The following is a 22,449-nucleotide window of genomic DNA, read 5'->3' on the forward strand; positions in this document are numbered from 1 at the left end:
TTAACCCTGCATTATCTGTGTGTGCACAAGACTGGTTTGGCAGTTTTGTTTGTTCAAGAGACACCAAAGCCATGGATTACATACATGAAAGCAAAAAACCAGCGTCTCATACAGTTGTACTACAATCCACACCTGAGTTTAGAAGTAAATGAGCAGCCATTTCTGAGAGTAAGGGCTTTGGGAAGGCTGGCTTTCACAGAGTAAGATCTCACTCCTTTTCTTAAATACAATCTACAGCCTCAACAAAAGTGCCCCAGTGGCTTTTTCTGTAATACACATTATGCTCAATCCAGCCCAGCTGCTGTTGCCAAGAAGACAGTTCCACAGACCCTCCTGCACCCTCACACAGGATCTGGAGAGGAGGGTCTCTCACAACAAAGTCGTTTGGGGAGGGAAGGGAATCAATTTTCTGCTCTGCCACTGATGTGATCTGACTAGTGCAGGATACAGGGGAGGCACAGGAGTACAGGGAGGGAGAGGCAGTAAGCAGCCTCTGCCAGGCCACTCTGCACATTTCCACTGTGGTGGGAAACTGCAGCTTTAACAATAACTGCACTTTAACAATAGCTGCACTAACACTTGTACATCCCAGCAATCTGGTGCATCTGCACATCCTATCCTCCATGTACAAACCACTATCAGAAGAACCCAAAAGTTACCCAAACCATGATAAACCACTTAAGCAGAGTACAGTCAGGCTGGAGGTAAAGCAGAAACAGAAAGTAAGAGGCAGAAATCCCCCAACCAATCAAAAAAAACGCAATTAATCAAACCCTATTGGTAAAACAGCATCAGTGTTACCAAGAAAGCCCCAAAACATACTTTAAAAAATTGAGCTACACAATTTCTACCAATTACCCTACTAATTCCCCTCTGTGATGACATTAAAATGAACTTGACAGCTGTGTTCCCTCAGATAAAGAGAGGAAGCATTAGAAAAAAACAACTTCTGTGTTTTCCAACCATGCCCAGCAAACGGTTTGTGTTCCATGGATGCTGCCCTCCCTCACTTGGCCCTGGGCATCCTGCTGAGATGCACAGAAGCATGCACATACACAAACAAGTGTGTTTTAAAACAGATAGCAGCTCTTGGCCATATATCACAACAAATGACTTCTGAGGGACTTTTACTCCACCCAACACAAAGATTACTGACTGACTCCTCTATCCATCACCTGTGTCCTGAAGTTCAGCCCTCCCTGTGATCCCAGGCTTCTGTCACCACTGAGGGAATCCCGTTAAGAGCAATCCAAACCAGCTGGAATTGGACCAGGTAGAAGCTGAGAGCAGTAACAAAACCCAGTACGGCTGCTCTCCTGGTAACCAGGGTCTCTGCATTTCAACACATCTGCTGTGTCCCACACTGCGACATAAGACTGATCTGCCCAGACACTGTGACCTCTCTTTGCAACAGCCAAGCCAACACTGTCACCCAACCACCTGTGCACTCTTTCTGTCTAAATCTGTGCAACACGGTCTACATCACTTTCTTCCCTTCCCTTTTCACCTGAAAAGAACAGGCTCTCTTTGAAGAGGTGTCTGTGAATTCAGTTTGGCTTTACACTGTGCTGTTTCCTAAAGGAAGCAATGCTCAAGTCTGAGATACCCTCAGCCATGCACACAGGCCAGCTGCGCAAACCAGTACCTTCCTCTTTCTCTGCTGAGCAGTTTTCCATCTCCACGGGCTGAAACGCTGCTGTTACACTGATCATTTTAAAGGGAAAACCTGAAGGGGTAAGACTAAGTCACTGCCTTCTGTGGTCACACTACACACCTGTGCTTGTGGCTGCTGCTCCAACCGTCTGTCCAGGCTTGTCCACAATAAGATAGGGGTTATTGAGGACTGAGCTAGCAGAGCCTTGCTTCATGTGCACCGGAGTGGACGTTGGGGTACGAGGTAGCGGAGATGGACTAGGGGTCGATATTGGAGAACCTTAAGAAAAAAAGTCCAATGCTTCTAGCTTGTAAATGTTGTCAGAACATAAAAACACGGCAATAGTAGTACTTCTGAAAATGGCTTAGAAAAGGAACGCTTTTTGAGGATGCATTTGCCAGCCTGAGTGAGGTCACAGGACTTGGAGAAGGAAAGAGGAGACAGAAGGAAGGAAAGGCACATAAAGCGCTATGGCTCATACCTACCCTGGACATGCTCTGCCTACCAGGACAAGCAGGGTTCCTAGGGAACTTGAGGAGCCATCTGGTCCACCACCCCTGAATCCTGAGGGATATCAGCTATGCCATTCTCACTTCCAAGACTGGTGCACCCAAGGAGATGGAGAAAGAGGGCTGAGCTCTCCTGCCCTTGTGCAGCCCAAGGTACAGGCATGCAAGAGTGGGAACCGAGCAGTTCCCCTAAAAAGGCTGCATGGAACAGCCTGGGGCAGCAGCAACACCCAAGTCCCTTCACTGCTATCACTACAGCAGAAACCCTTGAAATCAATCTGTAAAATGGGCAGCTTCTGGGTAACATGGCCAGGAGAGAGAGAAACTAGAGAAGAAAAAAGCTGCATGAAGAGGTAGACAAGAAATTCAGAGAAAAGGATTGGCAAGCAAGTGATCAGAGGAGACAGCAGCAAACACCAAGCTTCACCTGCCTGTTAATCTACTTTCTTGGCAGTTACTGACAGTTAAAACACAATATAAACGCTCATCAAATAAAATCCCCTTGTCTTACAAACTGCTTTGAAATCTGAAAGGGGTGACCCTTCTCAGCAGACAGCTGAGAAGAACCTTGGAAAAATGTTTAGCAGGGAAACATTTAAATAGCAAAGATCAACAAGAACAGCACCAGGACTTTAGGAAAGATAGGATGGCCCCTGTAACTCCTGCTTTCTAGGAAGCTTTGGGAAAAGATCAAGAGAAGAGCTTATAAAGAAAGAATAAAGCACTTGGCACAGGTTTCAAGTGTAAATCAACCTGAGTAACAGTTTGAGGATGTCAAGGAACAATACTGAAATTTAATTAAAAAAAAAAAAACCCAAAACAAAACAAAAACAAAACAAGAGACCAGACACACTTCAAGAAAATTATCTGGGAGCAAATCACCAGAAACCACATGTACTGATAGCTCGTGCTTCATCCTCTCTACCCTGAACACCAGAAAATGAAGAACTGCAACAGGTCACCTTGCAGCTGCACAGCATGGGCAATGGTGAGCTGTACATTAATTCTTGGTGATGTAAAACATCATCCAGTTACTGTCATCACAGACAGGGAAGGGACCACAAGCAAAATGAGCAAAGTAGTACTTTGGCCATGTTTGGTTCAGGAGCTGTCACATTGCCCACTGCAGCCCACAGCTGGCAATTTAATTCAACACAAGGTTGACTTTTGGAAGACAAAGACCAAAGCTGCTCCATCTGATGCAACATGGCAAGCACAAGAGGTCTACTTGAGTCTACAAGGTTAAAACTAATTATTTGCCCAGTAATCACAAAACAAATTCTTCTCAATCCATCCCAGCTGTACGAAAGCAGGAGGGAGAAGAATGGCTTCTTCCCACATAAAAATACTCCACATGGAGGATGTGTTTTTGTATGGGCCTTTCTGTGGGAAGCAGTCCATTTCAAGGCTATTTATTTCATACTTAAAAGCATTCAAGAACAGGGAGAGAACAGTTCTCATCCTGCTTTTCATCTGTTGTGAACCACTTCATGCTTGTACTTTTTTTTTCATTGAACATTAAGAAGGGTGCTTAGCTCCTTATTCTAGAGTTTCCTACTGTCTGATGCTCAAAGACTGGCAGAAAACCAAGGGACAGGCACAAAACAAGTCCAACTGGTTGACTGGTTTCCCAGGGGGAGGCACTCCGTAAGTAAACTAACATTCACCTGATACAATCTTGCAACTCATGGTGATAGGCTGGAAGGATTTTCCTGGTGACTCTGCAGGGCTTGGACTCTGACCTTGAGGCACTATTTTACAGCTAGCTGCAATGGGTTGAAAGGCTGAATTTCCATGAGAGCCAAAGGTAACTTTCTGTGTGGCTAACTTGGTGGGAGTCCGTTCTATCGAGGATGGCAGGGAATAAAACGCGGCATGTCTTTCGGTTTCAGCATTCCCAGAGAATCCTGATCAAAACAGGGAAAAGAACAGAAATACTTCTTAGGCTGACACATCTGATTCCTTACTGTGCTTCTCTACACAAGCATAACTCAGGCATGACAAACACGTTCCTGAAGGAAGGAAAAGCAACTGGTGGGAAGCGTTGAACGGGGAGAAAGTGAGGGAGGGGATTGCTCCTGCACAGGCCTGCGGGATCTGCTGGACAAGAAGAATAAAATGATGTCATGCACAGCCTGTTCAGCTGTGGCAGGTGATCAGTCACTTCTTACACATTTTCTTGGAATGCCCTTCCACTGACCAAAAGCTGCTGCTAGTTCCAAGTGTCCCTGGTTAGGGCTCCACAGGACCAAGGCTGGATCTCATTTGCAAAGAAACTCGCAGTGCATTTTTGGAGTAAGAGCTCAAGGAGAGCAGAGACGGCCTTTTGACCTGGGCTATGGAATCCACTTTATTTGGTGTAGAAGATCAATTAACCTGGAGCTGTTGAGAAGCCAGTGCGTGTCAGTGTAAAAAGGAGGGAGGTTTACTTCCTTCCTGTTGGCTGTAGCACTGCTCACCTAAAGATGCAACAAATCCTCCCGTTTGAATAAAAAAACTGTGTGTGTAAAATCTGGTTGTGTTTGTCCTTTCTTGGCCACAAGAAGTGGCCACATTTAAAAAACAGACATTCTTCTTGCTGAGCCTGAACACCACCAATGGCACCACAGTACCTATCAGGAAGCACAACCATGCATGGCACCAGCTTACAGCCACTCCTTGAACACAGGAGTGTGGGAATAAATCAAGAAGAGCATCAGACCATGCAGGATCTGACACTATTTTGAAATACAATGTGGCTGTGTCCAGAAGGTTTCTCACACTGAAGAGTGTAACACACACCCTTGTACCTCAGCCAAGTTAACCAAGGTCTGTTGTGCAAGCCTTGACACCAAGTGTTCCAGAAAACAAAGCTAAATGCCACCAGAGGCACAGCTCTTCCTCCATTGCACAAACTACAAATCCCAGCAGTGTGCCCAGGGGGCAGCTCTGCCTGTTCCAGGCAATCCAAGTGATGGCAAGGCCTCAACTGCTGCCCCACTGCAATGGATCCTAACTTTCCTGATCTCTCAAGGGAAGTGGGGAAAAGGAGATCCTGATGTGCAGAGGTGCCATCATCCCTCAGACAAACACACAAAACATTTTCAGTGTCTATTCTCCACTGTACAGTAATTACAGAAACATAGGGATTTTTGTTCCCCCATAGCTCATGTTAGGCACCAACATATATAACTGAACACACCACTAGATCAGTTCCTGAAATGTATACACAGTCCCCAAAAGATTCAGAAACCTAAAAACTCCTCTGAAAGTAGTCTGCCAAAGCCAAAACTACAAGTGCTATTCAACCACCTTTTTTCCAGCTGCATCTGCAGTTCCTTACTATGTTTTAGTGAAACAGAGCCTGCTCAACAAACTTCAGGTAAAAAAACTCAAACAAAACCAAACCAAACTCCAAAACCAAATGATCTATAACAATTTCTGAATCACATTTCAGAGCACAGTAAGGAAAATATGATCTGGGGTGAGCAACAACCAGGCAGCACCTACAGCCTTTAAGGCACAAGAGCAATTAAGAGGAGGTGTCCAGCAGAGCCAAAGTTCCAAGAACTTGCATTTCACTGACACCTATTTGCTTTACCTTTGTCCACAGAAGCATCTGGGCTGGAGTCCCTCAACTGCTTAATTGGTGAAGAAGCTTTGACTGGTGCTGGGATACTCAGTGGCAGAGACAAAGATGTAGGAACATCAGAAAGGTAAGACTCTGAAGACTGGGAGAAGAGATACTCCTCGCCAAGGGAATGTCTGTGTAGCTCCACATCCACTACCTTTCAAAAACAGGAGAAAGGACATTAGTATTTGGTAGCTAGGTAAAGATATAAAACCCCACACCATCTATGCCTTTTTATTTTAATGCCTAAAATTAATATAATTAATTTAATACCTCTTCCTTTGTTTTGCCCAACTCTACATAACATTTCCATCCTTTTCAGGGACAGCTACCAAAGATCTAGCAGTACTTGAGCTATGACAAAAATCTTGCAACACTGAATCCCTACAGCAAAACAGCACATCTTGGCCCATGGGGAAATCTGAACTGCAAACACTGGAAGGATTAAGGAGCACAGCTCTAAGAAACCCATTAAAGAAAGGACTTCATACTCCTGTAGAGACAGGCACAAAACTGAAGCCTGCCTTTTCCAGTAAGGCCTTGAGAATCACACCACATGATCTACTCTTCAAAAGTGTTCTTTAATAACAGTAGACATTTCACATTGATGTTTTCTCCACAAACTGAAAAGCTGAAGAAATGCGATTTCACCATAAAAATTTCCATTCACTGCAGTACAGCAAGGGGAAAACAGTATCAAGAAAACTTTAGAACTTTAGCCATCTATGGGTTATTAATGAATTTATTTATTTCAAGAGTTCATTTTCCATTAAAGTCATGAATCTTGCCAGATACAGAAACTTAGGAGTATTTAATATACTGTAAAATTTCAACAGAATAGTTGGGTGATCACTTGAACTTAAGTTGTTTATGCGTAAGGTCTGCAGCAGATCAGAATGCAAATAAAAACATTTTGTACCAAAAGCTTTATAAAGCAATAAAATTTAAAGCTACACTATAAGCCAAGTTCTTTATGAAGGAAGAACTGGAAACAGTCTCCCCTGAACCAGGAAGGAGAAAAAACTACTGTTGTCATGATTAGTGGCAAGGTGTTATAATCCTTTCATTAACAAGAGAGCAAAATCTACATCCTAGAAATTGTAAAATCAAATGGGTCTGACTCTGTGACTAGCCCCATGAATCTTTTTTTTTCAAACACCATTAAGGGAATCAAATCCATCCCATGACCCTCTGACTCACCGTTTCTGCACCAAGTGTCTGCAGGCCTGTGTAGGTCCTGTCCAGCTGGAAAACAAAATACAATATATTAGCCAGGGTAAAGCATTTTATTAGTTAGAATTTACAATACAAATTCTTTGAAAGAAGTTTCAAACTGTGCAAGTTGAGTAGCAGTGCATCCAAAATTTTGAGGTCATAAGATCAGAAATCTGTATGCTCTGGTAAGTGCCTTCCCTCTCTTGTGCAAAAAATTCAGCCATGACCCAAGGTCCACACTAAAGTGGAAAGGAGCAAAAAAGTTGAAGAAAATGAGATTGTTGAAGGAATATTTCAATCCAAAAGGAGTCCTCAAGTAGTGTCTTTTTTTTATTATTCTTTATGTAAATAAAAGGAAATAATTGAGTTTCAACTGACCAGCTCAAAGGCTGTGTTTACACTACAGTTTTTGATTAAGTGTTCACACCAAACCATCAGCTGATAAAGAGGCATAACATGCCAGAGGCACCTGTAAGACACCTGTAGAAGCAGCTGGGTTTGAGAGGTGCAGGATGTGCCAGAGCTCAGGGGCACATGGGGTGCCAGGCACAGAAGAGGGCTCAGCTCACTCTATGCCCTCACAGCAGCCACAGGCTCAGTGTGAGAACAGCAGAGATTTGCTAATTTGAGCTCCTGTGTGCCATGGACTGGCTCCCTTTTCTTCTGCAGGCTGAACCTCCTTCACCATCCATCACAGCGTTAACAATTTGTCCCCATGTCGCATCTCCCCACACTCATCATGTGCATTAAATGTCCCTAAGATGCAGGGAAATATTTTCAACCTCCTCTACTGTCTATACTTAGGGTTGTAATGAGGTACCTTATTTAGCATGAAATTCATTAATGCAGACAGAGTTCAAATAAAATTAACACTGCTCAAAGAAAAAGGAGACTAACCCAGCTCAGGACTTAAATCCACTAATGCCAGGGACTACTAATTAAAAGGAAAACGAGCAGTGGCCTAGTTTTCCAGGACTGCTGCATACTAGAAATCATGAGTGCTGCAGGGGTGAATGAGTTGGAAAAGGGAGCTCTCTTCAAAGGGAATAGGGAATCTCAGCCCTCCCTGCCCACTTTAATAACAAAGATAATCATTAGCTGATTCATGCCCATGCTGAAGGAATAGAACAGACATGGCAGCCACTTTACTAGCAGAAAGACAGCCCTGAAGCACCCTGTTAGGTTAAAGCCAGTGAAAACATGACAGAAATCTCAAACTGTAGGGAAAAACAGGTGAACACTGCTGCTCTGGGCACTCAGCTCCAGCTGCTGCATCAGCTCCATACAGCCAAGGTAAGAGGCTTTCCTGGATCTGTTTTGATTCTCCAGCTCAAATATTCATGTGAAAATAACCACCAGGACACTCATAACACAGACAGGTAAAAGAACATACACAGGCAGAGCCTCTTCTAGATTATCCACTAGAGCTCATTTAAATGCCTTTCTCTGAAGTATTTTGTTCCAATACCTTCAAATTGTGTATGATATCAATCCTTTTGTTCTGGCTATCCTTGAAGTGTATCTGCACTCTCACTGGGAATTCTCCCCAGCCTCTTCTGGTCAGGTGAAACGGAGGCTCTCTGGAAACAAACAGCGATTACATTTTATTGCAGAAGTGGTACAGCTTTCACCACCCTCCTTTTCAGAAAGCCAAAGACTGTTTCTCTAGCTGACAACTAAAGCTATCTTCAGGTCTGCTATTCACCAGAGAGTGCAATCATAGCAAAGGGAATTTTATGGTTTTGGACAGCTGAAAACATACTTTTTCACTTTAGACAAGGGGACAGGGAAAAAAATGGTAAAACAATGTTGGATGAGACACGTGGGAAACAAGTGTGGTATTTTTAAAAAAGAAAGCAAAAAAAGGGCTGTGCTATGTCAAATGAAAAATATTTAGTTAAAAAAACTCAAGTCAGCTCACTGCAAGGTGAGCTTCCAATGCAGCATTTTGCAATCACTGCCTACTGCTCCCTATCTAGTAGCAAAAATGCACATGCTTCATATAATGCCAACAGAACAACACAGGACAACAAGGAAAAGGTACAGTAAATTCATGAATACAAGCCGCACTGAGTATAAGCCGCATCTCTGGGTGTTGGCAAATATTTCGGTTTTTGTCCATAGATAAGCCGCACCCGAATATAAGCCGCTCTGTCGTTCGCAGCGAGGACCCGCGTGCAATTAGTAACAGAACCGCGGGAGGGCGGGGCTTACTGGCTCAGCTAAGGCTGTGCAGGCTCGGCCCGCTAGGGGCTGCTGATGGGGCCAGGTGGCCCAGCCTGGTGCTGCCGCTCGGGGCCGGCCGCCGCTGCCACTGGGCTCGGTCACCCCGGGTCGGCGCTGCCCCGCAGTGGCAGGCAGGGACGGAGCTTCCCCTGCTCCTACAGCAGCGGCGGCGGGTGGGGACGGAGCTTTCCCGCACCCGTGGTGCCGGCGGCGGGCGCGGACAAAGCACCCCGCCTCCTCCCCGAGCCGTGGCAATGGCTGCGCGGGGCTCCCGTCGGCTCCCGGAGCCGCGGCAATGGCGGCGCCCCCCCCCCCTCCTCCCCTGGGCTGCGGCAGAGAAGGGAAGAAGAGAGCTCTCCCGCCTCTCTCCCCGCCCCCCGTGCTGCCTGCAGGGAGCCAGGGCAACACAGTAACACTGTAACAATCGCGGAATGCCGGCTTTTACTGGCAGGTGCCCCGGCTGGCACATCTGGGGTTGTAAATGTCAGAAAATTATTCACATATTAGCCGCCCCCGACTATTAGTCGCACTTCCGGGTTTCCACCAAAATTTTTGTCAAATTGCTGCGGTTTGTATTCGTGAAATTACTGTAATCACTGTCATTCTCCAAGCTGAAAAAGAAGGATCTGTAATATTCACTTTTACTCTGTATTTCAGCTTGTTAATGTAAATTAAAACATGGTTAAAAAAATGCAAGAGGTTAAAAGCGATTTTAATCCTGAACATTAATGTTCACTACGATGAATGGGACTGCAACACCAGAAATCTATTAACCACATGGGATTAAAACAGAACACAACCAGCACTGACAACTGAGAAAGGCACAAAAAGACAGTAATCAAATGTCATTTGATATGTTACAGAAGAAATACAACAGTTTGCTTTTGTCCTGCTCATGGTTCTCAGAAACATTACTGAGCATACCAACACTTCTTATCTCAGATAAGTCTTCCTGGAGTTGCCTTTCAGTATTTTAATTTTGCCAGAATTAAGTTGTCATTCTGTACCTAAGCAGCCCTTCCCACACTCCTCCCTCCAGGAGGCAGCTGAACATCCTGTGGAGAGTACAGTAATTTCAAGATTACAAGCCGCACCTGATTACAAGCTGCACTTCTGGATTTGGACCAAAATTTTAGTCAAAATGGCGTGTCTTATAATCGTGAAATTACTGTAATTTCTTTGGGAAGGCACCAACTATTTCTAAGGCAGGGCACTTGCCTGCAGCAGTCAGAGAACCTACCCCCCACCAGGGTCACAGCCTGGAAAATTGAGGTTTGGGAGAGCACAGAGAAGCTGCCCTGTTTCCGTAGCACCAGCATCATTGTATTGATGGGAAAGTCCTGAAAGTACAAGGCCAATGCCACTGATCTCACACCATGGAGAAATATTTTGGAGTGGGATATTCATGCCTGAACACACATGGAGCATTGAAAATATGGGCAAATCAGCTTTTGGGGATTCCGCTCTCTTTTCCACACTGGAATAGAAGGGTGGTAGAAAACACTTTGTTTAGCACCAGAAGCCTAACCTGAGCAGCTGACAGTGTATGTAACACACACAGGAGAGGCACAACCCACATGCATAGCATGAAATACAACAACTGAATGCTTTTTCTCAGAAGGAAACTAAAAAAAAACCCCAGGCCACCAAACCTGTTTGGCACATTTGCTGCATAAAACCCCTCATTTATTTTTACTACTATTTTGGAGTAAACCAAGTTAAGCCAGAGGTTAAATACACACATGGAGTATAAATCCAGGAAAAAAAGCTGTTAATTTTGTAAGAATGGCTTCTAACAAACTTGGCGCTGTAAGCCTGGTAAGCACAAAGACTGGAATAGTGACTGGAATAATTCCTCATTACCTCACTTCCACCAGGTCATTAGGTTTGTAACTGGGGTGGAGGAAGAACCAAACTTTCTTGACGAAATGATTTATGCTGGGTTCTCTCCGAGAGCCTCGGACGTACACCATCCATTTATGGGTTGACTGATCATTTTCTTCTCTCTTGTCAGGGGGAATGTACCTGGCAAAAAATTAAATAACAAACACAAGATAAAAATCCCAAAGAGACAAATACTGCAAAAAGTATTTTGAGAAAGATTATGCAAAAGAATTGGGGATGTTCAAATGCCTGTGGGAACCTCGCCCCCTGAACATTTCTACTTGTTTGTCCTTCCTCTGACAGTTCATCCAGGAACAGATACAGGTCCCATAATCTACTCTTCAGTTTCTAACACATTTCCTCTACTTTAACGCACAGCTGCCATATGACATTCACCCATTTAAACATTTGGTTCTTAATTATGACAATTTTAACATTCTACATTATCGAATTCCTTATCCTATCCTATTCTGAGCTATCAGAAAGCAATACCACACCAGAACACAACATCAACAACTCTGCTACTATAAATACAAAAGAATACAATTCTTACAATTTTTTAAGCAACTTCAGTCAATGCTTAATTCTGGGTCCAGCCCTAGTTAGATCTCCAAGAAGCAATCTGTCTCTTTAGCTTTGTCAGAAAATGTCTGATATATTCTGTGCAAAAGACTGACTTGAGTAGAGCAAGGATGGAGAGCTAAAACCTGAAATTCCAGTTTCCTAAAACTAATGCCTTTCTTTACTAATTTCCTTGAAGATCAAAAGTTATACATATTTACCTGCCTTCTTCTTTTAAATATAAATAAAAGCTGTTCTGAACTTGTACAATTCTCCTCATTGTGGTTGGTGGTGTATTTTCTCTTGGAGTTTTTCTTCTGTTTAAGAAAACCCCACATTGTACCCACGGACACATTGAATTAGCCAACACACTCAATTAGGACAATTTGCTTCTCCAAATTTTCAGGGGACTTCTATCTGATAAAAAAAGGCTGAAAGACTTCCCTTGAGAGAAAGAGATCTTAAAATCTCTGTACACATATAAATTAATAAACAAAATAACTACTAAAACACCTGTTCCTTCCAGAAAAAAACTCCTGCTGAGACCAGAGGAGGGCTGCCTTGGGTACAGTGACTATTCAAGCTCATGTTGTGACAGCCTAGCGATTTCATTTGTCTCCTAATTGTAACTTTCTGTTCAATTTAATCCTGAAATAAAGGACCATCCCTCAGGCTCTGGATACTAACTTGGAGACGTTGCCAACCACAATCGTTTTCTTCACATAAAGTCGTGAAGTTTCATCATTTGACAGTCCGGCATTTCGTTGTCCTGGTTTTTGAGAGCTTGAAACACCCGAACTGTCCTGAGGGTAGGGGAAGAAAAAAAAAGGCAAACAAAAACCCAAACATTCCTCTTAAACATCATTTTGTTTGGTGCTAGAAAAGTAAGGTGGTGTTGTTAAAAAACAACAAAAACCTGCATAAATGAAAGACCAACAAGGAATCATCCCTAAAAATACTTAAATTGCTCTCCAGGCACATTTAGGCAACTCAGGCATGTAACAATTCTGTCCTCTCTGGTCAAGAACACACTGCATAGCTTAGCTGAGCAGACATGGTGTGACATCCCACGGAGCTGAGCCACGACTTCAGCCTGGGTTTCAAAAGTACTGCCCCTGCACTATCAGAAATAAAACCAGGCACGGCTAGAATGTCATTGTGTTGGTTACTCATCAGGAACAAAGATCAATAGCCCATGAGTGGGGGCTGAAAATCTAAATCTCTAGCATTCCCAGTCTCTGCTGCTGTGAGGGACTCTGGTGCAGCCTCACAGTGAAGAATTGAGGCTGAGTTTGAGGCAGGAATTCAGCTCCATCTGAGCAGGGAGAGCAGCCATAACCTGTGACTGCCATCCAGGTAAACCCACAGATCCACAGCCATACCTTGGCACAATAAATCCAGCCACCCTGTAACACAAGCCCAGCTATTAAGCAGTGGCCAAGACTCCCAGTACAATGATCTGACCACCCACTGTGCCAACACAAGTAGAAGTGTCGTTTGCACGGGACTGAGAGGTTTTTCTACAACCCTGTTGGATGAAGTGTCTGGCTGGAATATCCTTGAGTGAGGATGAGGATAGCAGAGCAGCCCAGTGGATGCACTCCACTGAGCACTCATCAGAGGAGGGTCAGTGTGGGAAGCACTGGATTCACTGAGGAACCATTCCCCTTCCTCTGCTAAGTCAGGGATGCCTCAAAGTGGAACAAGGAGTCACAGAAGGCTGGGATGGCTCCTGTTCCTCATCACTCCCTCACCCTCCTCTGCACTGGTTAAAGATGTCCCAACATGCTATCCCCAAGCAATACAACTACTCCATCCATCTATGCCCCCAGCACAGAAACAAGTTCTGTTGGTCTGGTGGTTTACAACACAGGTGGGTCCACATCCTGTATGGCTCATCTGCCTTCTGCTACAGACCCAAGGCAGAGTTTCAGCAAACTGCAGCCCTGCTACCAAGGGTGTCACGCTGCTTAACGAAGGCAGAATCACTGCTCTTTCTGCCATGTATTAGAACAACTTATTCAGCTGCAGAATGCAGCCATATTCACTGAGATATGCCCACCCCTCGCTGTACCCCTCTGGCAGGCCTGAGCACTTAAAGGAATGGAAAGGAAACTGAGAAGTTTCACCTCATTTCACATTTCAGCTGCAGACACTGAGTGAGCCTCCCCAGTGGCACTACCTGCAGCCAACAGGTGAAGCATTTGTGTGGCTGCACAGTGAGCCACAAAGAGAGGGTCTGGATCCAGGTCAAAAATAACCCCCAAAAAAGCAGGAGGGAACACTGAACGTATTTTTACTTGGGTCAGACTGTTCAGTTAAGCAAATGGTGGTAATGCACAACAGCAAGCAGCACCATCAAAACAAAAACAATTCTCTCCTGTATAGTCCCAAGCTGTGCATCCAGGCTCTACCAACTCATGCTGCCAGGGTGAGCTAACCCTCATTGCTACTGTTTGTACTACAAGGCTGCTGAGGAGGCCAAACCCCTCCAGGGGATCAACTGTTCTAAGCAATGCAGTCCCCATGGGCACCCAGAGGCAGGCAGCAGCACTACTTCCTGAAAACACAGCTGGGAATGACACACACTGCTCTCCTCTGCAGGCTCTACCCTCCTGTACAGCAAAGCCCAAGCTCAGGCTGTGAAGCACCTCCTTCCCAGAGCTGAGGGTGGCAGAGCTGTGCTGATCCCACCTGAGCCTGCTGAGCTTGCTTAGGGCAGGACTGAGGTAAGAGGAGGTACCCACGTTACAGACACTTCAGTTGGCCTCACAGCAAAGCCAGGCTGAGGGAGTGGGAGCAAGCAGTTGGAGAGGGAAAGAAACACATCTTCAGCAAGGTGGATGAAAACATGAAGAGTTCCTGGTGCCAGCACTGAGTCCTCAGAGCACACACCTCCAACAACTTGATCACCACTCGAGTTTTACTTTACCCGGCCAGCATTTCTGCTCTGTCTCTGCTCCAGGCTGTTTGTCAGCCGCTCGTCGGCGTCCAAGTTGCCATTGTCCTTGTCCAGGAGAAAGTCATTGTGCTGAGAGAGAGAGTCACTCTCAGAGTGGTTGGCAGAGGGAGTGTCTGAGCCCTGGTTAGCTGGAGATGAAGACCTCGAGGGAGATTCCAAGAATTTCTTGATTGAAGGGTGATTAAGAATTGTTGTGTCGCATGACCTGGTCCCCTGCAACGAAGAAATCAGGAAGATTTGGTCACTATTTCCCCCAGGGAGATCTGGTCACTATTTCCCACAGCCCAGACAAAACCAAAGCTGTGCCAGAAGAGAAAAAGTCAATGAATGAAGAAAGAGCAAATATTTAATCAGCTGCCCTGCAGGAAAAACAGATGATGCAGAAGATAAAAGCTTAAAATGATTCTACAGAAACAGTACCCCAAACTGAATCTGTTCCTTCACACCTGTGTTTTGGAACAGAGGACTGCCCTCAACTACCTAGAACACCCCTTGGAAAATAACCTCTTTCTGTGCAGCCATCTCCAGTCTCACCACACACAGGAAGGCCACAGCTGCCTGGCTCCTGCAGGCAAGCAGGGTAGGTAAGTGCATCAGGCTCTTTAGTCTGATACTCACTGGCAGCCTTGTCAACACCTATGAGGCAGTCTACACCCTGTCTGCTCCTAAAGCTTAACAGGGGATAAACAATAATGTGCTTAGGCATTCCTGCAAACTTTCCTCAAAATGCACATCTTGGAGCTAATCTTAGGTCCTCCTAAACCTGCAAGAGGGAGGACAGGGCAGGCAAGTGTTTAAATATTTTTTTCTTTTTTTAATTACCATGACAAAGGCCCTTCTTTTTCTCTAGCATTTGCTTTTTACCTCAGAAGTAGAAGGAAAACATCCATCAACTCAAAACAAGTGTCCCCTGGGCATTTGTTGACCCAGGCACCAGACCTCCCTGTCACCTGGGTTTGAAGATGAACCAAGGCAGCAGGAACACCCCCCGTGCAGCAGCGAGCACTGACAGCCTCCCTCCAGCTCCTGCAGTCACAGGCTCACACCAGACTGGCACTGGCAGCTTTTCCTACAGGTAGCACCAGCTCTAAGAGGCTCCTTCTTCCCTGCCCAAACTACCCACATCAGCCAGGCTGGAACAATTATTCATGGGGCATGTCACAAAGGAAAACAAATCAAGAAACTGACTTGGGATTTATTTGTTGCTTTGTTTGTTTTGTTACTGTTTTTGTTTGGGTTTCTCCCTTTGCAGTTTTATTTTTAATCCACATTAAGTTCCCTGATTTAGAATTCTGCCAACATGACTGAGGGGGAGGCAGATACCAGCATCACTACAGAGCAGCAGAACTGTCCTTGAGAAGTGGTAGCCAGAGAGGAGTTACAAACATTGTCCCACCTCAGCCTCTAAAGAACCATTCCAGAACTTCCTTTCCAAGTGTCCATTACACACACAAGCAGAGCAATTACCAACCCTCAATTACCAGCTTGGGAGAATTATAGCCATTTATCCAAGGGCAGGGACATACACAACCTGTCCAAAAAAACCCAAAGCCCAAGCCAAACCCACACCAAGAACATCTTCTTTTGTTCTACCTCTAGTCAAGTAAAATGACCAACATCTTGTCCAATAATTTGTGGGAAATCATAATAAAGCACAATCATGAGGAACCCCAAGCTTCACAACTCAGCAGCACTGGGTTTGAGTACTGTTTATATTTATGAGAACAGGTCAGGAACTTGCAAATCATCTTCCCAGAAGTTCTGAATTTAACTATGAAGACTCTTATTCTACCAGAAGCAGAAACAAGACAATCTTTCACTGTCTGGTCAAACATACACAAACCACAATTAAAAACACACAACAAAGAAAATTGAAATCAGTAACCATTTCAAAACAAAGGAAGAACTAATTTAACCTGTGTGGAAATCAGGACTTAGAGAAAAAAAATTTAAAATGTAACCTAAGATACAGCTAGACCATCCATAAACTCATAAAAACTACTGGAAAATTAAATAAAACAAGGAGGCACCACTAAGTTTTGTGAAGACCTCAAAACAACCACAAAACACATAATTTCTGGGAAGTGTGAAAATCACCAGGGGAAAAAGTGAACACCCTGCATGGCAGAACAAGAAGAACAAGGAACAGTACAGCTTCTGCAGACGCATGATGACAATGGATAAAGGCTCTTAAAAAGATTAGAACTTAGGTCGCATTCTTCAGCTGCCTACACAAAAACCAAAGGGGCCAGAGAGATCTCCAAACCTCCCAAGGCTGGCACAGCCTTTTCCAACTCCAGTTGCTCAACTCAAGTTCAGAGAAGGAAAAACAAGCCGAACCTTTTTGTTTTTACCTCACTCTAACTCCTCTGAAAAGCGCAGTAGGAAAACCAGGAGTAGCAGTGAGAGCAAGTACTTGGAACAGAAGTTCTCATGGGACTAGAGTGAAACCATGTTTACAGCACCCATCTACAGCTTCCAAAATTCACTGGAAATCAGATCAACTTGAATTGAAAAGATGGTAAGAAAATGCCTACACTGGTAATGAACTATGTGTTATCTGGGAGTCTGCACGAGTCATGAACATCCTGCAATTAGCAGTCATTAAAGGGCAGGGTGCTCAGAACTGGGCTTTAACTAACAGGGTTTGAGGTTTTTTAAACTTGTGAATTTTTAATCACTCTGTGATATCTCCTTGATTTATCTCCTGCTTTACTGCTGCCATCAGTCTGTTCACCAACCCATTAACAGACTGACTGCCAGGGCAAAGGGAAGATGGTTTCACAGCACTGCCTGAGACTCAAGAAATCCTGAAATCATTATTATTTTTCTTTTTTCCTGAAAAGTCCCTAAGCGCATCTGTTGCCACTCTCCTGTGGAATGGGAAAACATGTTCCACACTTTTCAAGGTTTTGCAAGGACAAACTGTGCAGTGTCTGAGAGATAAGGTGCTCTCAGAGAAAAACTGAGGATGAAAAAAAAAATGCAGAGTATTTCAGAAACCAGAACCAGGGGCTGCTGAACCAACTTTGCAACTGCTTTTTGAAGACTCCTCTTTGCCACGCACCTGAGGCCCACCAGATGATGTAAAGGTCTCCTCTCCCACTGCCACCCCATCTGCAGTTTGTATTCCACTATTTCACTAAATCACATCTCAACACCAAACATCAGCTGAACAGCCACTGAACTCCATCTCTTCCTTTTCAAGGATTCCCTGAAGTCTTGTTATTCCCCAAGTAGCTTTTACCTCTCCAGCTTTGAGGAGACCAGCAGAGGCGTAATAGTTAGCCACAATGCAGGCACGCAGCTTGTCCATCATCCTCCTGGCTTCAATCAGGCGCTGCAGAAAGGAAACAGAGTGGGGATAAGCACTGCAGCAATCCCCAATGCCCCAAACACCAAGACCTTAGTATTTATAAGAACAAAACCTTTATACCTGATCTATAACTTCAATTTCATGTTCTTTACTCTTCATTTCGACGGCAAACTGCTCCTTTATGATAGTCTCAATCTTCTGCACAGTAACATCTCGAGCTGTACAAAGCCACACATGGAAAATAAAGAAGGAGGAAGTGTTTACATTTCTGTTTTGGAGGCTCCATTTGAAACCAGAAAGATCAGAAATCACTACAGAGCAAGGAGTGAAAGGACAGTTAAGTTCAGCACACACGCAGACACATAAAGAGATGGATCATTTTCCTGCAAAAAAAAATGATGCTTTAACAAAAACCACATGTATCTTTAAAAGCTGGCTTATGTGGAGAGCTATTTTTCCCTTTTTAGGTCTGAGATGACAAATAACAGAAAACGGGAAGAACAGGGCCAGTTTGTTTATTTCTGCCTCAGTACAGCTGTAAACAGTAAAAGGAAAACTCCACGGTGCTGGCCCAGCACAGTCACTGCTGCGACTGCACTGGACTGAGCTGGAACACCACAGACATTCCTCTGCTCTCCTTGGCCAGATCCACATCCAGGAAATTTACACCACCTCACACAGCAAGAATAAAGCAAACTCATATTTATACAGCCCTGGCACGAAGTGCAGCCTGCTCTGGAGTGCCTACAAGCTGTTTATTACTCACAAAGGAAACTACATTACCAAAAGCTGGTCCACCTCTTACAAAATCCTCTTCCAGCACAGCAGTCAAAAAAATTTAGCCTTTCAGCAGGAGTTTACTGACCTTGGTGGAAAGTATGTAGTTTAGGATTTCAAACTGTGCAAATACCTTACAGCAAATTAGTGGCTAAGAATGGAATCGGCCTATTATTATATTTTTCTAGGACATATATAAACATAAGAAGAACTATTCTTTTTGGTTTACACCTACTGCAGACTTTAATATCACCCTTCATTTAAGTCACCTCCATTACATCTAGGAGTTTCAAACAACTTCTGTTTCTAGCAAATTCTAAGTCAGAATCTGGCAAAGCAGAAATTACACTTCTAGAAGAAAGCCTGGAAAAGGTGCTCCAGCCTGTGTCAGTAACAGAGTGATCCCACCATAAAGCAGATCACCAAGAGAGTCTGGTTTTCCCTGGAAAAATCTCACATTGTTTCTACATGAAATAGGAGACAACAGCACCAAGACTTTGGCTTGAGCTTCAGAGGAAGTGTATGTCTTGCTAAAAAATACATATCTTTTGAAGAGGTATCTAATATCATCATGGAGAAGGGAAAGAAAAGCAAGTCAAAGCTTTGCTGGCATCTTCAGGACAGCATAGATAATTTTACTGTCTCATCAGGCACCTACAACAGGAGTGAGGCAACTGATGCCTCTATATGCAACAGGGGTATCCTAAATAATTTTCCTTCTTTCCACATACATATATACACTCAGGCATGTGTATGTGTGTATATATAGGTTTCTGTGTGTGTATATATATATTTTAGGACCAGAAATAGTTCAAGCCTACACTGAAACTCAATTATGGTTGAATCTGTATGAGTAAGGCAAACTTCAAAACCAGAAGGATATAATTTACCTCCAGCCATGAACACCATGATGAGAATATTCTCATGTAAGGCTATACACTTAAAATAAACCTAAACAGATGAAAGCATGGGAGGTATAGTTCAGAGAGGGACAACTGCATCTCTTTACAAGGCTGACGCCATGCCACAGCAGCATCATGACTATTTAAGCACTTTAGGATTTGTGGTTGTATTACAGAGGCTTTTAAGCACACTTTATATTCATTTTTCTCAGCTTAGTGTCAACCACAGTTCCTCATTAAGATCACGTTAGTGAAATTTGTGTACTTAAGGAATTCTACTATTAAAAGCTGGAGATCTTCCAGGAAAAGAAGAAAGAAGCCAATTTGGGAGGAATCTCCTGAAAGCAAAGTTCACTTTGGCAAGGACAGTTTTCCAAGGCCCTGAGACTCTGCCTGCTCATCATCGAGACCTTCAGAAAAGTTGCTTCAGAAGCAGATTAAAAACCTGCCAGAAGAGAGGGTGGTGACTTCTGGAAGCCAGGCAGGGCAGGCAGCTGGGAGTGGTGACATGGCCAGCTCCAGCACAGCTGCACTGGGCCTCCACTGGCAGGGCCCCTGCCCCACGTGGCACACAGAACCTGCCCAGCAACACATTCAACCCAGAGTTCAGTCTCCTGAGACTTGACCAGCTGTACAGCATCCTCCAAAACATCCCCCATGAAGCCATCCTCTGTCCCTCTCCAACTGGCAGCTCCAACTCTATTCCTGGATCCTTTTCAGAGCCCACAGCCAGCCTCAGTTTTCTCACCTCCCTGTTTGTCAGCTCTTCCCATCACGATCCTCTCTCACTAGCTGTGCTATGCCAAAATCACTAGCCTACTCCCTGTCCCCGGGGCAAGCAGCTCTACTCTCATTTGCCCAGAGAGATTGCAACCTGTCCCAGGCACTCTGCCAACAGGCTGGCTCCCAAAGCAAGCATATCCAAGCCTGCCAAATGTAAACCTACTCAGCCGGCTACTTGCTCCACTACACTTCTTAATCCACCTTTCCTTCAGTCATGCTCCTCTTCCTCCTCTCCTGCATGTTTCAAAGCCCCTTCCTTCTCCCAAAATTATCTTTTCTACACCTCATCAAAGAAACTCCTTCCTGCTTCATCTGCCAGCTCTTGCAAACATTTGTCATCTTCCAACAGCCATGTACTGCAGGATTGTGCATCTCTTTCACCCTGCAGGGTCATGGATTTTTTTTCTCCTCCCCATGCTGTACTGTGACCTCTATCCCCCAAAATGTAAACAACCTGCCAATCTTTCCCAAGCAGACTTCAGCCCCAGAACAAATGCACAAAGCTGGAGCACAACTCAGCAGGGGAAGATGGACTGTAAATACTTTAGGAAGCAACTGAAACCAAAGTGCTGGGGCTGTGGACAACTTGTGCTCCATCTCCTATCATGCACCAAAGGCTGCAGCCTCATGCCTTACTTTATAGCCCAGACAGTAGTTAGTGAGTCCACGTAAGATCCATCTTCCTTTGGCTACACAGAGGTATCACTACCTGCCTTGCTCAACATCTCTCCTTTGCCCCTTAACTCCTACCCCAGCCTTTTGCTGGCTGGTTTACAGACAGCATGCACACTCACAGAATTTCCAATTCCACAGCTCCTACCTGACTGTTCGGCTGCTTTGTGCCGCTTGTTGGGATGTGTGATGGTGATCTCCTCATAGTCGGGGTCCTTTTCTGCGATCACTCTCTTGATCCCAGACATGATCTCTACTCCACTGGGAGGAAAAATAGAAGCATTAAAGTTTCCCACAGTGACCTTCTGGCCAGGCCTCAACCTCTCACCATGGGGCCGCCTGTGGTGCACCCCCCAAAAGAGCAGGGACCCCTCTCTGGTGGGGGGTAGTGATCACGGCACAGGGTCACAGCCGGGAGCTGCTTCTGTTCTGCACAGCCCAGGAGCTTCAAGTGCCTCCTGACGCCTGTGGCTCAGCAGAGCCCGGGTGCCCCCTGGCAAAGGGCAGCCAAAGGGCCCCGTGAGCCATGCTGGGGAATCACCGCGGTCAGGCGGGACCCCAGGAGAGCGGGGCTCCCTCCACACACGGCACCACCGCCCGTGGCAGGGGGAACGCCGCGCACCCAGGGTGCGTGGGGCCGGAGGACGGGCCCAGGAGCCTCGGCACCGGCCCGGGGCTCCCCGCTGCGGGGTCACACACCGGCTGTCCCTCGCCCAGAACCGCTCAGCCCGAGCCACGACCCTGCCGTGAGGGGGCAGCGAGTCCCCCGAGGCGGGAGCACGGCGGGGCTCGACCCGCGGGCGTGAGGCGGCGCGGAGGTGGCGGGGGGCGGTGGGCGGTCGGCGGTGCCGGTGCCGGTGTCGGTGTCGGTGCCGCCCCGGGCGCCGAGGGCGGAGCGCTGCCCGCGGCCGGTCCCACGTGCGGCGGCGCCGCTCCCCTCCCCCGCCGCGCACACAAAGCCGCCGCCGCGCTCCTTCCCCGCGCTCCGCCCACCCCGCCGCTCACCGCGCTCCGCCGCCCGGCCCGGCCCGGCCCGGCCCCGCCCCGCCGCCTGCACCGGCCGCCCCCGCTCGCCGCGCCACCCGGGGCACTCAGCGCCGGCCCCCGCCGGGCAGTCCCGCCGCCGCCGCCGCCATGAGCGCAGGGCCGAGCGCCGCCCGTCACGGCCGGGGCGGGCCCGCGCAGGCGGGCAGCGCGCGGGGGGCGGGGCGGGGCCGGCAGGTGCCGCCTCACGGCGCGCGGGGCGGGGGCTCCCTTAGGGCGGAGCGGGGCCGCGCCGGGGGACCCTGGAGCCCCGGAGCCCCAGCCACGGGCGAGCACAGGCTGTGGGCAGCGGGGAAACCGAGGCGGGCGCCGCCATCGGGTTCCTGTACGGAGA

At 46.2% G+C, this 22,449-nt stretch overlaps 1 protein-coding gene across 6 annotated transcripts in view; it reads right to left on the reverse strand.

Annotated features, from left to right (window-relative positions):
- The window catches only part of YEATS2 (YEATS domain containing 2), a 47,705-nt gene extending 25,597 nt beyond the window's left edge, over nt 1–22,108 (reverse strand). For 3 of the 6 annotated variants that reach the window (XM_033068423.1, XM_033068422.1, XM_033068427.1), the window contains exons 1-12: nt 22,077–22,108; nt 21,220–21,332; nt 18,058–18,155; nt 17,869–17,961; nt 14,592–14,834; nt 12,347–12,462; nt 11,078–11,239; nt 8,457–8,568; nt 6,974–7,018; nt 5,744–5,930; nt 3,831–4,070; nt 1,775–1,933 (exon numbers count right to left, since the gene is read on the reverse strand). In XM_033068423.1, coding sequence (XP_032924314.1) covers nt 1,775–1,933; nt 3,831–4,070; nt 5,744–5,930; nt 6,974–7,018; nt 8,457–8,568; nt 11,078–11,239; nt 12,347–12,462; nt 14,592–14,834; nt 17,869–17,961; nt 18,058–18,155; nt 21,220–21,319 — 1,555 coding nt within the window. In that variant the 5' untranslated portion in view covers nt 21,320–21,332; nt 22,077–22,108. Of the gene's footprint in view, nt 1–1,774; nt 1,934–3,830; nt 4,071–5,743; nt 5,931–6,973; nt 7,019–8,456; nt 8,569–11,077; nt 11,240–12,346; nt 12,463–14,591; nt 14,835–17,868; nt 17,962–18,057; nt 18,156–21,219; nt 21,333–22,076 lie in introns of those variants that run through there. The other 3 variants (XM_033068424.1, XM_033068425.1, XM_033068426.1) reach the window with 3 other exon arrangements.
- Between the last annotated feature and the right edge of the window lie 341 nt (nt 22,109–22,449).

This window comes from Catharus ustulatus, chromosome 10, assembly GCF_009819885.2.
Source record: "Catharus ustulatus isolate bCatUst1 chromosome 10, bCatUst1.pri.v2, whole genome shotgun sequence".
Lineage (NCBI taxonomy): Eukaryota > Metazoa > Chordata > Aves > Passeriformes > Turdidae > Catharus > Catharus ustulatus.